Raw genomic sequence first — 13,521 nt, 5'->3', positions numbered from 1 at the left:
CATTAAAAGAGATTTTTATTTTATTTGTATGCATATTATGATTTCTTTTCACATTTTTTGTATATATATTTTAATAAATCTATTATTTAAATAAATTATTAATTTAATTCTGCATAAATATATGGGACTTACGTCTAGTTATAAATATAACATAAAACAATGTTTTTATCTATATCTATCTATACTATCTATAAAAGCACGGATGTGGGGGGGGGGGGAGACAGGCAAATTTACGGAGTAACCCTTTTTAATTTATATTAAATAACGGTTTTATAGTAATTAACAAATTAGTTATTTAATTAATTATTAAAAATTATTATAATTAGAGTCTTAGTTAAAATAAAATTGTATCATGACAGAGAAATACTAATTGAGTATAGAAAAAATAGCTAATCTTTTCTAAATTAATAGGAATATCAATCTTTTGGTTTGACTACACTAGCAACGCAATTAATATTGTTCAAATCTTTGTTAGTTGTGTGTAAAACTAAAAAAAAAATTAATCTGATTTTTTTAATTTTATTTTAAAATAATAATACATGAATTGACAAGTCACGTTACGATTCACGTGTGTAGCACGCAAAGCGAGACTAGTAATTTAAAACGCCTAAATAACTTTTTTGAGATGCATAAAATATCTAAATTCACTACAGGTTGTGAGTGAACTAAAGCTAGACCTAAAATGAGCACCAAACAGCCCAACCCAGTTCGCTCTTTCTCAGCCCTAAACTTTCTCTCCTAGAAAATCAAAATTTCCCAATTTGAATAAACATCACTAAACCCTAATCATTTTTCATATGAGTTCTAGATCCTTCCAAGAATTCGATTTGGACCAGCAAATCAAAATTTCCCAATTTGAATAACAATATTCTAGACTCTTCGTCTACACTTTAGCAGAACTCTCCAGACTCTCGAGCTTCTATTTTTCTCAATCCCTCAGCGCCAATCTTCACGCATTTCTTGATCATCAATGGCGAAATACGGAGAAGGCGACAGCCGTTGGATCGTGGAAGAAAGACCAGACGGAGCCAACGTGCACAATTGGCACTGGGCCGAAACAAACTGTCTAGAATGGTCAAGAAATTTACTCTCAAAGCTGCTCTCAAATCTCGTAATTCTCGACGGCGAAGGCAATCTTTACATAAAAATCAAGAAACTCGAGAAACTCGACGGCGAAGCTTATGTTAACGTCCGTAAGGGGAAGATTATACCTGGGTATGAATTGAGCGTTTCACTTTCTTGGGAAGGTGAAGCTAAGGATTCTGCTGATGGGAAATCTTTACTCAAAGTTGAGGGATCTGTTGAGATTCCTTATATTGCTGACGAGAATGCTGACGAGGATCCTGAGATTAGGGTTCTTGTTAAGGACGAGGGTCCTATTGGGAAGAGATTGAAGGAGGCTATGGTGACCAAAGGGAAGAAAGTTATTGAGGAGAAGATTAGGGTTTATGTTGAGAGTATGGCTAAAGGTGGGCCTGCTCGAGATGAGGTGGAGAGTAAGAAACTTGCTCCGAAAGGGCAGTCTAGTGCGGCGGGTAAGGACTCGGTGAGTGGTGGAGGTGGTAGTACTGTGGTGGAGAAGAAGGAGAAGGAGGTTAAGAAAGAGGGGAAGAAAGGGTTTAAGACGATAACGATGACGGAGAAGTTTAGTTGCAGGGCTATTCATTTGTTTGAGATATTGATGGATGAGAATAGGTGGAAGGGTTTTAGTCAGAGCAATGCGAAGATTAGTAAGGAGGTTGGTGGGGAGTTTAGCATTTTTGATGGGTCTGTTACCGGTAGGAATGTGGAGTTGAAGGAGGGGAAGTTGATTGTTCAGAAATGGCGATTTGGGAGCTGGCCTGATGGCGTCGTTTCGACCGTAAGTTGTTCGAATTGTGTTGATTATGTAAATTGGGTAGCTGCCAAAGTTAATGAACTTTATAACAATTTATCATTGTTTTGCTTTGCTTTGTTTGTTCTTTAGAATAAGAATGCTTAGCTGAATGAATTTGCATTTGCAATTGCAGGTGACGCTTACTCTTGATGAACCTGAACCTGGGTTTACAGTCGTTAAGCTGTTGCACACTGACATTCCCGAGGAAGACAGGTTGGTTTCGACGTCAAAGTCCTTGAGATTTTGTAACTATTAAGTGGTTTGTTATGTAATAAACTGACCATTTTTGTGATTGATTGTGTTTTTGCAGATATGGGAATGCAACCGTGGCTGAAAACACTGAGAGAGGATGGCGAGATCTTATTTTCCATAAGATACGGGCAGTTTTTGGCTTTGGCATATGAGTTAGTTTAAATACTTCCTACAAAGTGTAGAGTGCTATCCGATTATCTTTGTCTCAGCAATTACATTTGAACTAATGAATGCTGGGATTTTATTGACTATTTGGATTGTCCATGTGCTGTAATCTCTTTTTAGCTGATTGTCATGGCACTCTTATTTTTCCATAACCAAAATGCTTTGTTGAATTTAGAAGTTTGATACAAGTGAACCAAAATGTTTTTTCTATCAAGATATTAAAACATTAACTGCACTTTGATATTTCCTGTTTGACAATTTGTGGGCACCCTCTAGTTTTATGGACTATTAGCACTCATGCATATTAGAAGCGATACACGAGATGCTTATTCTGTAACCAGTCGGGTCATTATTGCTTTTCGACATAATGTCTATCATTCATGCCATCCTTAATGTACAATCTGATGACTCATAATGGCTGGTAAAACTCTTTAGACGTTGCTTAGTACAGATTTGACTTGAATGCTAGTTGAACTTGGATAGCTTTCGAGTTATTAGTGCTTTTAATTGGAATTTATGTGCTGTTGTGCTATGGGAAGCGGCAACGCTCAATTGCAAAAGAATTCTCCTTGAACATTAGCGTGATCAGATTCTGTATGAGTGTTGGTTGATTGATCTATTTTTGGTGTAATGTGGTGCAGTGACGTGATTTAGATTATGTGGAATGATTGGAGAATGACACAACTTTTGATAAGAGGTTTGGTATTTTAGTATCAGAGAAGTGATTGAGCAGGAAATAATTCATGTTATAGTTACTGGGTTAGGATGAGTGGCTGCAAGAACTATGAATAACAAGTGCTTTCCGGTTGAACAGTAGCATCGAGAAAATAGAGCGATTTTACAGGTCAAATGTTGTAGTTATTAGTTTCATTGCAGATTGTTGATTAAGTTGCTCCAACTGGGAATCCTACAACCTTTGGTGGTTGGATGAGGTGAATCTTCAGCAGTATAAGCAGTAACAGTAATCTTTACAGCTGATTCTGCTTTAAGCCGGAGATTAAACCATATCTAGAACGAGCATGGTGGAGTCGTGTTCGTGATTTACAGAAAAAATAATAATGGTTCCTCTTAAAGTTTCATATTCAATATTGGTAGAGTCGTGTATTTCAAGTCATATTTTCACACTGTAGGGTAATTATTTAAAATGGTACCATTTGAACCTTGTTTTAAAATTGTATCACAGCTTCAATTTGTATTATTTTAATATCACTTTTGTTTATTTTTGTTCCAGATAAAGTTGTTCAACTATTTTAAGTAATTTGAAGTGACGTGGCAATCATATTGAATATTTTTAATAGATGTTTTCATCACGTCCGCTTCAAACTATCTAAAATGGTTTGAAATACTAATATGAAACAAAAATAATAGTACCAAAATAGTAATAAAATTAAAGCTATGATACCATTATAAAGCAAGTATAAAGAATTGATATCATCTTGTACGAAGGTCTGAAACTCTTTATTGTGAGAACATACAATTGTATACAACTTCAAACAGCCATAACTTGATCTGCATTAGTGGTGCAATAATTTTTTGTCGAAAACTTTAGCTTGTCTATTATAGTTTTATAACTTTGAGTTCCTTTTAAATATTTTATCTTCATATTCAAAAAATTTAAAAATTTATGTTGACTTTATATATGATTGTAATATACAATCCTATGATACATAAAAGCAGCTTTTACTTGCAATTTGACAGACATTTAATTTTGAAATGTTAAACGTTTATTTGTCAATATATTTACATACATTTATTTTAAATGTGTAGTTCAACAATAGGTCTTTTGTTGTGAGTTATTTCGTTTTAACTTATTTTATTAATTTCACTATTAAATGAAAGTGATAACTGATGTTTTCATGTAAAAAGATACTTGTTTTCGGCCTACTGTTTATAAAAATACGTTTAGGTTTCTTGCATGTTTTCTTTATTGGTAGGTCATTGATAGATTTGGGTGGATTATCTGTATTATTGGTAGATTTTAATAGATTGCAAAAAGTGTATTTTTTTTTAAATAAAAAATAGAAAAATGTGTATTTTTACGAACACAAAGTGCATTTTGCAATTATTTTTTAAAAAGGTGTACATAACGTAATTATCTCTATTTTAGTAGAGATATTTTTGATAAATATCCATAAAATAGTAAAATATTCTAAAAAAATGGGTTGACAAAAAATTGCAAAATACCCTTTTTATATAAAAAAATACGTTTTACCAAAAAATGTACAATTTAATTTTACCTTAATTATACTAAAAAATTAATTTATTATAAGTTTATCGACGGTTTATTAACGGTATATACTAAAATAAATTTAATATAAATTTTTAAAAATACAATTTGTTTAAATGCACAATTTAAGTTTACCAACGGTTTATTAACAATATACTAAAAATTAATTTATTAAAAAATTACCAGAGGTTTACTCATGGTTTACTAATGGTATACTAAAAATAAAATAAATAATCATAAATCATAAAATACATCAACACAAAAATCCTTCACATCTTCCGGCAATCATAATATGAATGCAAAGTAAAATCTCCAAAGAAAGAGTGTGGATTTCCAAAATTAGTTTACTGTATGAAAAATAAATCAAAATATGGATCTAAGAAGCTATAAAATAGCGTAAAGTCAAATAGAAAAAAATGATGTTATAACTCCAAAAATAATTTAAACGTAATTTTCATAAATCTCATCAGGTTGTTGAGCTAGAAAAATAAAAAATTGAATTTCAGTTCTAGTTTTAACAAGCTCAGTCTCAGCATTACGTATTTACTAGTATAACACAAAGATCACTCCACATAGCTGTACAAGTGGTGTGAGGAATTCCGGAGAGAAAAGGTGCGACATGACGACACTTGTAAAGAGGAGCAACACGGCTAGCAAGTACGTGGCGCTGCTGAAGAGAAAGGACTCGATGTTGCTGCTTGGGAGAAAGATGCCACCAGCGGCGACAAACTCTAATGAAGAAAAAAGAAGAGAAAGAAACATGATTGTATACCCGGTTAAATATGAATGTATTTTGATAAATGCAAAAGTTATTTTCGATTCTGGTGAAGTATGAACATTAAAATTGCAAATACAAAATATGTAAAGTATTTTTGAAAATATTTTCTATAAGCACCGGTATTATATAATTTTCTCATATTATTAAGATTTGTGTGGATAGGAGAATGAAGAATAGTTATGATTCATGAATCTGGATTTGGGAATTTGGGGTTTAATGTAGAGGTTTTTATATAAATATTGGAGAAATATAAAATATTTATAAAATACTATCTTTTTGTATATAAAAATATGATTCTGTATACATTCAGTACACATTCCATATATATTCAATACAAATTTTGTATATAATTTAGATAATATATATATAAAATTTTACTGTATATAATCCGTATATAATACCAATTATGTACATTGTTTAAAAAAATTCAGATTTGAGAATATCAAATCTAAAATATCAGATCTGACAAGTGGCGGCGATGTGGAGGTTGGCGAGCAGCGGGGCTATGAAGAAATGGCGAGCGGCAATATGGAGGTGCAGCGGGTGGCGGCAGCATGACAAAGGACAGCGGCAAAGTTTATAAGGTGAAAGTTGATGGTGGTGGTGGACATTAATAGAGGAAGAGAAAGAAATTAGGGTTTGAAGAAAATGAGAAATAAAGAAGATGAAGAGATGGTATTTTAATAAATATTTTTAAAATAATAATATTATTTGTAAAGAAAAAATAAGATAGTATTTTTATAAATATTTTTTCATTTTATGGTATATGATGTAATTTCCCTTTAATGTACTTGTTTTGGTTTTAAGAATAAAAGGCTTTCATTTTTAATTGTAATAAAAATGCGGCTCTATGACAATTAAAATTGAATTTAAAGTACCAACGAATTATAATTCAAATGGTATAAGCGTTGTACAGCAAACTGTCAAAGTTTTGGGTTCTATTTCTCCCATAAATGTTCTCCCTCCCCAATTATATATATATAAAATTGAATCCAAAACAACTTGAACTTTGTGTATATAAATAGTCATAAATTTGTTTTGTTTTGTATTATACAACACAACTATTTTGCTATGTTATTCGTGCAATTAGCCATTCGTGCAATTAGCCATGTGAAACATTAAATGATAAAAAAAATAACAATTAAAAAATTTCTTATCATCAATACTCAACTTGTAGTAAAAATGATATAGTTGTATGGAATAACACTCCGTATAGTATGTATCTATTTAATATTTAATTTATCTTGAAGTTTGATTATTAAAGTTATTTATTGTATGTTTACATCTATTATATTTAATTAAGCTAAATTATGTAAAAATGAATATGACATGTAGAATAATTAATTTAATCGTTTTTATATTTTCTGTAAGTAAATTAATTAATATTTAATAAATTAATATAATTTTTTTTTAATTTAAACTGAAAATAATTTCGTTTCATCAAGCAACTTCTCTGGAATAAAATTATGACTCTACCCCTGCTCTCAACTATTGACATAGTTTGACAATTGCACTCTTAAAGACTCTAATTATCATCTTGAGTTGATCGATATCTAATTAGAAAAATTATTAGATAAATTATGTCCACCACGTCATCAATAAATTGAATCAATTATATTATAACATGTCATTATATATTATAATTAACATTATGAACTATTGAATATTCTTGAATTGAGAAATTGTCTCAAAAAATAAATTAATATAATTTTTTTTAATTTAAACTGAAAATAATTTCGTTTCATCAAGCAACTTCTCTGGAATAAAATTATGACTCTAACCCTGCTCTCAACTATTGACATAGTTTGACAATTGCACTCTTAAAGACTCTAATTATCATCTTGGGTTGATCGATATCTAATTAGAAATATTATTAGATAAATTATGTCCACCACGTCATCAATAAATTGAATCAATTATATTATAACATGTCATTATATATTATAATTAACACTATGAACTATTGAATATTCTTGAATTGAAAAATTGTCTCAAAAGCAGTGTATTAAAAACCGAACGAATAGCCGAACCGGTAAGACCACTAGTTTCCGATTCAACTGGTTGAACCGGTTTAATGATTAGTTCAACCGGCTTAATAAATTTAAAAAAATTAAAGAAATTTCTGGTTTATCGGTTCAACTTTAGGTTCTCCGATTCAACACCAGGTTTTTTATCGGTTCGATCCTATTTGACCCGGTTTAACCCAGTTCAACTAAAAGATTCGGTACTTACAATTTTAGACCGAATCGCTAGCTGGTTCTTGATTTAACTGGTTCAACCAGTCGATTCGGTCCGGTTTTTAAACATTGCTCAGAAGACAAAATGACGACATTGACATTCCTATCAAATAAGACAAAGAAAAGTTTGGAAACATTAATCACCATATTAATCTTTTATATATTTGTGTTTTCATAAATGGAATAATGGGCCACTTCTAAATTGTGTTTTAGAAAGAAAATATCTTTTTACTAACATTAGATGTAATATTGAAGTTCTTTTGGAACTCTGGCCATAATTTTTCTTCTTCATATTATGTTTGAGTTCCAATCCAAACATCTCAATTCTTAATTTTAATGATGTTTTGAAAAGAAAAAAGAATTATTAGGAATGGATTAGGACATCATTTGCATTGAGAATTTTAAATTAATAAAGTCTATAAAATTTATAAAGTTCACAAATTTTTAATCAAAATTCGCCATTTTATAAAAAAATTAAAAAATTTCATTAATTTTAAAAATCTCTCATAATTTTTTTTTTCATTTGAGATCTCACAACCTAGATGAAAAATAAAATAAAATTCATTATTATTTAAGAAGACACGGTTATTCAAACATATCAAATCTTTGATTTTTTTAATTATAACCAAACATTTTAATTTCATCAATTACAACCTAACTTTGATTAAAAATTCTCAATCATAGACAACTTTTTAGTTTAAAATCATATTTATAAAAGAAAATTATTATTCATTTTATTTATAACTATATATTTTAATTTTATTAATTGAAGCATAAGTTTAATAAGTATCTTTCGACTTAAAAAATAGGATAAGTTTGGTTAAAATTGACAATTTATTTTTTAAAAATTGGTTTTTTAAATGAATAAAATGTTGAATTAGGTAATTGGCTACAATTAAAACATGTTTATTAAAATTAGGCTACCATTCAAAAACGGTTCATTTTATAATTATTTCCTTTTAAAAAATTAGTTGATAAATTTTATTTGATTTATAATTGCTAGTCATTTATAAAAGAGAAAAAAATATAAAAAAGTAGTTTTATTTTTTATTTTATTAGATAAAATAACTTTTTTATTTATTTTTAAATTTTAAATTTTATATCACTCACTGTCTTTATAAATTTAAAATTTATAAAATTTATGAATAAAAGTATTGGACTATTTGATAAAAATAAATAAAAATTAATTAATTGAAAGTTTGAGTGTATTAGTAGTTTTTCTTTAATATTATAGGTCCTACAAATTTGAATAAAACAATAATTAAATAAATATTTGATTTTTAAATATTATAGATTCTATTTTTTCAATAAATTATAATTAAATAAAAATATTTTTAAATATATTTATCAAATTCATTTTATTAAATATAAGAATCATGTTCAATTTTTTCTAGTAATCTAATTAGTTACACAACTTAATAAAACAGCTATAATTTTTTTAATTGAGACAAATACAATTAAATAAAAGTAAAATACTAAATTATTTTAGAACAAATTATTTTAAAACTCCTCATATTTATCATAATTCACACTTTGCTCAATCTTTTTTGAAAATCAAACTATTTGGTCTTTCACTTTTAATTCAGTCAACAATTTAGTCCCGGTATAAGTCAATCAAGTCAAAAGACCTAGAGGTAAATTAATTTCAAATTTGATGGACGGAATTGTAAATAAAAATAAAAGTGGGGGATCAATTTTTTATTTTATTTTGTCCTTTAACTCGGTTGATTAATATAAAAAATGAATGGAATGATTGAATCGTTCACGGAAACAAAAATAAGATCAAATCGTCTGATTTTTAAATAAAAATAAAAATATAAATTATAACATATATCGGAGGTTTCAAAGTAATTTACTCTTATTTTATTATATAGTTTTAATAAGATGTAGTTAATTTAAAATTTATTAAAGTAATTATGAAAAATATATTTTATATTTAATACTATAGAATCAATAATTTAATGTAAACTGTTTTTAAAAAGTACTGAAGAAAATAATAGCAGGAAACTGTAAATAAATGCAGAGAATGATAACTATTATGTCGTCTAATTGACGAGAACATTATGTTGTCACTATTTTCCTTTTTAACGCAAGGACCAAAATGTCCTCATTCTTCAAGATTATGCTATTGAGAAAGGCAAAAGGTGTAGATTTATCCTCCAACTTTTATTTAAGGAATATTTACACTTCTAAATTCCAATTTAGTAATAATCCAATCCTTAAATACGTAAGTTCAATGCAAATTATCCCTTTACTTAACTGATGTATAAATAACATTGCTTTGGCAAACTGATCTATACTTCCATCATTTTGAAATAATTGTCGCTTTAACCATTTTCATACAAATTAAGAGAGTAATAAATATATTTAAATATATAAGCATTTTTACTAATTAATCTTTTCTTTAAACTTGATGATATTTGCAATTATCACTATTTATTTGTATTTTTATATTTTTTAAGGGTTAGTTGCATATAAAATCACCATCTTTACATAAAATTTCAAAAATAATATGACCTTTAAAACGTGTCAATTCAAGGCATCACCTTTGGTTTCTTTTTAAAAACAACATCGACAATTTTTTGTGGCGTTTTTGTTGACTTGGTATTACACGTGGAACTCCCATCAGGTATCAAAGTCATCAAAATTTTATTTAAAAATGTGTCCATATTATTTTTAAAAAAAGAAAGAAAGATAATGCTCTGAATTGACACGTTTTAAAGGTCGTGTTATTTCTGAGATCTCGTATAAAGGTGGTGACTTTATATGTAATTAAATCTTTTTTTAATGAATGAATAAGAGATATATGAAAAAATAGTAATAAATAATTTTTTAATATTCTAAATGAATTAAAAAAATTCTCTAAAATGGAAACTATTTCAAAACCGAAGAAATATAGGTTTCATATTTTTAAAAGATTGAATACTATTACATTAAAATTTATATATTTAATTATTCTTTAACTAAAGTTTGAGTAGCACTTGTTAAATAAAAAATATATTATTCTTAGTATAAAATATTTAGGGTTAATGTCAAAAAAAATCACAAACTTTACACATTTTTTCATTTTAATCATGAAGTTTAAATTTTCTTATTTTCATACACGAACTACCACTTTTTCTCAAATTCATACACAGTGCTGAGGTGGCACTCATTCATTGGTGTAAAATGACCTCCACCTCAGCGAATTACACCAATTGAGCCGTGACACCTCAGCATCGTGCATGAATTTGAGAAAAAGTGGTAGTCTGTGCATGAAAATGAGAAAATTTAAAGTGCATGATTAAAATGAGAAAACATGTATAGTTCGTAAATTTTTATAACATTACCCCAAATATTTACTATCTGAAAATAAATTTATAAAAGTATTATTCTCCATATTTTAAATTGAATTACTTTTCTCCCTCCTTTCAAAAACCTCTCAAACTCTCTCATTTTGTATATTTCAATATACTGTTTGTTCTCTTAAAACATATATAATAAAAAAAATTAGGCAGGTTCCTCGACTGGTTCTTATTTTAGCTATATGGTTTGATCGGATGTGTGCATTCCTTTTACAGAAGGAGGTTTGGGCATTACTCCTTTTAGATGGAAAAACATCGGCTTACTTTATAAATGAATATGAAAATTAATGAATGATGATTGCCAATCTTTTTGGTATTCAATTATTGCCATAAGTTCTTCGATTGTTAATTGGTTCTGTGAGTTTGCATATTTACTTATGAATATTAATGCCAAAATATTTAAAACTCAAAATGTGATTGAAATTGCATTGCATAGAGTCGATTTAAAACCGATATAAATCCATTGGAACGTACTAACTATTGGACAACAATAGGACTGTGTGATCACCGGTATAAATAAATTATTGTATCGTCTTCCATGATAGTTGGGTCCTATGGCCAGATGCTTGCAAAACGGCCAAGACCTAACGGGTAGTCCAGTGGCGTCAGTAATTTAATTTACGGCCTGACAACCCTACATAGAATTAAGATGGTTGTGACATTGCGAGTTCACAATTCATCATGTGTTGAACAAGTGAGCATAAATTATAGTGTTAGCTATAGTTAAACAAACAGGGTTTCTCTTAAGATTTATGAATCGGTTATTTGGCTGCATAAAGTATGTTTACATGCGATTTCTGCTTTTATTAATATGCTTAAGTATCTTTGTGAATTCACTAATTTTTTACCCCCATTGATTTTCCTTTCACAGGTAAATAACATTTTGACGTGACAAGAGTTCTAGTTCTTTCTCTGGAAGTTGTAATTATATAAAGGTCACTCTAGAGCTGCAGGGTAGTTCTATTATCACACAATAGTTCATTTGTAAATGTTTTAACTCTGATATGAAACTACTGTTAGTAACAACGTTTTGGGACTGAAGCATGTTTGCATGTTTTACACCATAAGAGCTATAGTTGTTTATAAAGAAAGCTGGTTTTGATAAAAAAAAATTATGTTTGTACGAAATGCTTTAACCGGTTATTTGATGTGTTGGTTTGCACCGCTTGTATTTTTGTGGACAAGGTTATATTAAGATACGTGATGTGAATTTAGACAAACAATTATAAATTTTTTCTCTCTCTGATGACGTGTCTTTTCTCTCTGAAATTTCTCTTGGTGCAAGTTAACTTTTCCTGCTAACGTACACCGTTTCTCAATGGGGAGGAGATTGAAGAAGGGACGAGCTCACAGAGTAAGAAAACTTTCGATCTGAAGTTACAACTAATTGATGAGGTGCTTGATAAAGAGGCTCAGGAAGAAGAAAACGTAGATCGGATCAATGGAATAGAGCAAAATAATGAAGCTGTTCTGGAACTGAACAATGTTGGTACAGTAGGAATGATAGAGAATGTGGAAGATAGAAATGGGTATGATTCGGGAAGAGATGGAGTGGAGAGTGTAAAATCGGTTATGAGTGAGAAGAGTCTGGGAAATATGCCGAAGGTGCTTGAATCGAGTGTTCCTGATGAAAACCTAACTGTGTTGAAGGAAGAAGAAGAAGGGCCGAAAGCAGGTAGTGAGAACAAAAATTGGAGATCTCTGTTTGCTTCGAATAGATCTAAAGAAAATGGAACCAGATTGCAGTACCAGCCTCCTTCAGTGACAAATGGAATTAGAGTTGCGAAGTTTCATTCATCTGAAATAAATGATGAAGAAATCAAATGGAAACATGCGTTGATTTGTTCTGTGATTGGATTGCAACCCAGATTTTTTCGGATGCAAAACTTTGCTATGAGTAGATGGAGGAAGCATGGCTTATTGGAGGTAATTCAGATTAATCCAAAGATGTTTCTCCTTCAGTTCCAGGAGGATGAGGGAAAGATGAAGGCTCTATCTGAGGGTCCTTTGTTTTTTGACAAAAGACCTGTAATATTGAAGGAATGGCAAAGAAGAATGACATTTGAGATGGATGAATTCATGAGTATACCTGTTTGGGTGCATTTTCCAAAATTGCCTTGGGAGTTCTGGTCAGCTAACATGTTGGGAAGAATTGCAAGTCTGTGTGGAAGACCAATGTACACTGATCAGTGCACCAGTGACCAATCAAGACTAGCTTATGCTAGAGTATTGGTGGAGATGGAGATATTTGGTGAATTCCCTAATGATGTAATTCTAGAGGATGAAAATGGTGTGACATTTATTCAGGATGTGGTATATGAATGGAGGCCTCCTGCTTGTTCAAAGTGTAAAGTGATGGGGCATACTGATTTGATGTATAAAGTTGGACAAGAGAAGAAAGAATGGGCTGTGAAAGCTAAAACAGACTTGAATAGTAAGAATCCTGAGGTGATTGTAGATAAGGAAAACACAATGAGTAAAGAAGCAATGAAAGAAGGGGAACACACAGAGAATGTTAAGATGATTGAAGAAGGAGGAACTAGTAAGGTGACAGAAGCTCAGAAGCAGAAAGTTGTAGGAGTTATGCCAAAAGGGAAGGGTAAGATTGTTAACCCTCCTTTTACAACAACTGCAAACAGATT

The 13,521-nt window shown here is 29.8% G+C and overlaps 1 protein-coding gene across 1 annotated transcript; it reads left to right on the top strand.

The window, feature by feature from the left end:
- Positions 1 to 712: 712 nt before the first annotated feature.
- LOC126676892 (uncharacterized) lies at positions 713 to 2,536 on the top strand. The gene is made up of 3 exons (XM_050371215.1): positions 713 to 1,861; positions 2,010 to 2,089; positions 2,187 to 2,536. Exons 1-3 carry the CDS (start codon positions 971 to 973, stop codon positions 2,278 to 2,280), a joined length of 1,065 nt encoding a protein of 354 aa, XP_050227172.1. The 5' UTR covers positions 713 to 970; the 3' UTR covers positions 2,281 to 2,536.
- Positions 2,537 to 13,521: the final 10,985 nt, after the last annotated feature.

This window comes from Mercurialis annua, linkage group LG4 (assembly GCF_937616625.2).
Source record: "Mercurialis annua linkage group LG4, ddMerAnnu1.2, whole genome shotgun sequence".
In the NCBI taxonomy this organism is placed as follows: Eukaryota; Viridiplantae; Streptophyta; class Magnoliopsida; order Malpighiales; family Euphorbiaceae; genus Mercurialis; species Mercurialis annua.
Note: the sequence above shows the minus strand (reverse complement) of the source record. Positions and strands in the feature narration are given on the sequence as shown.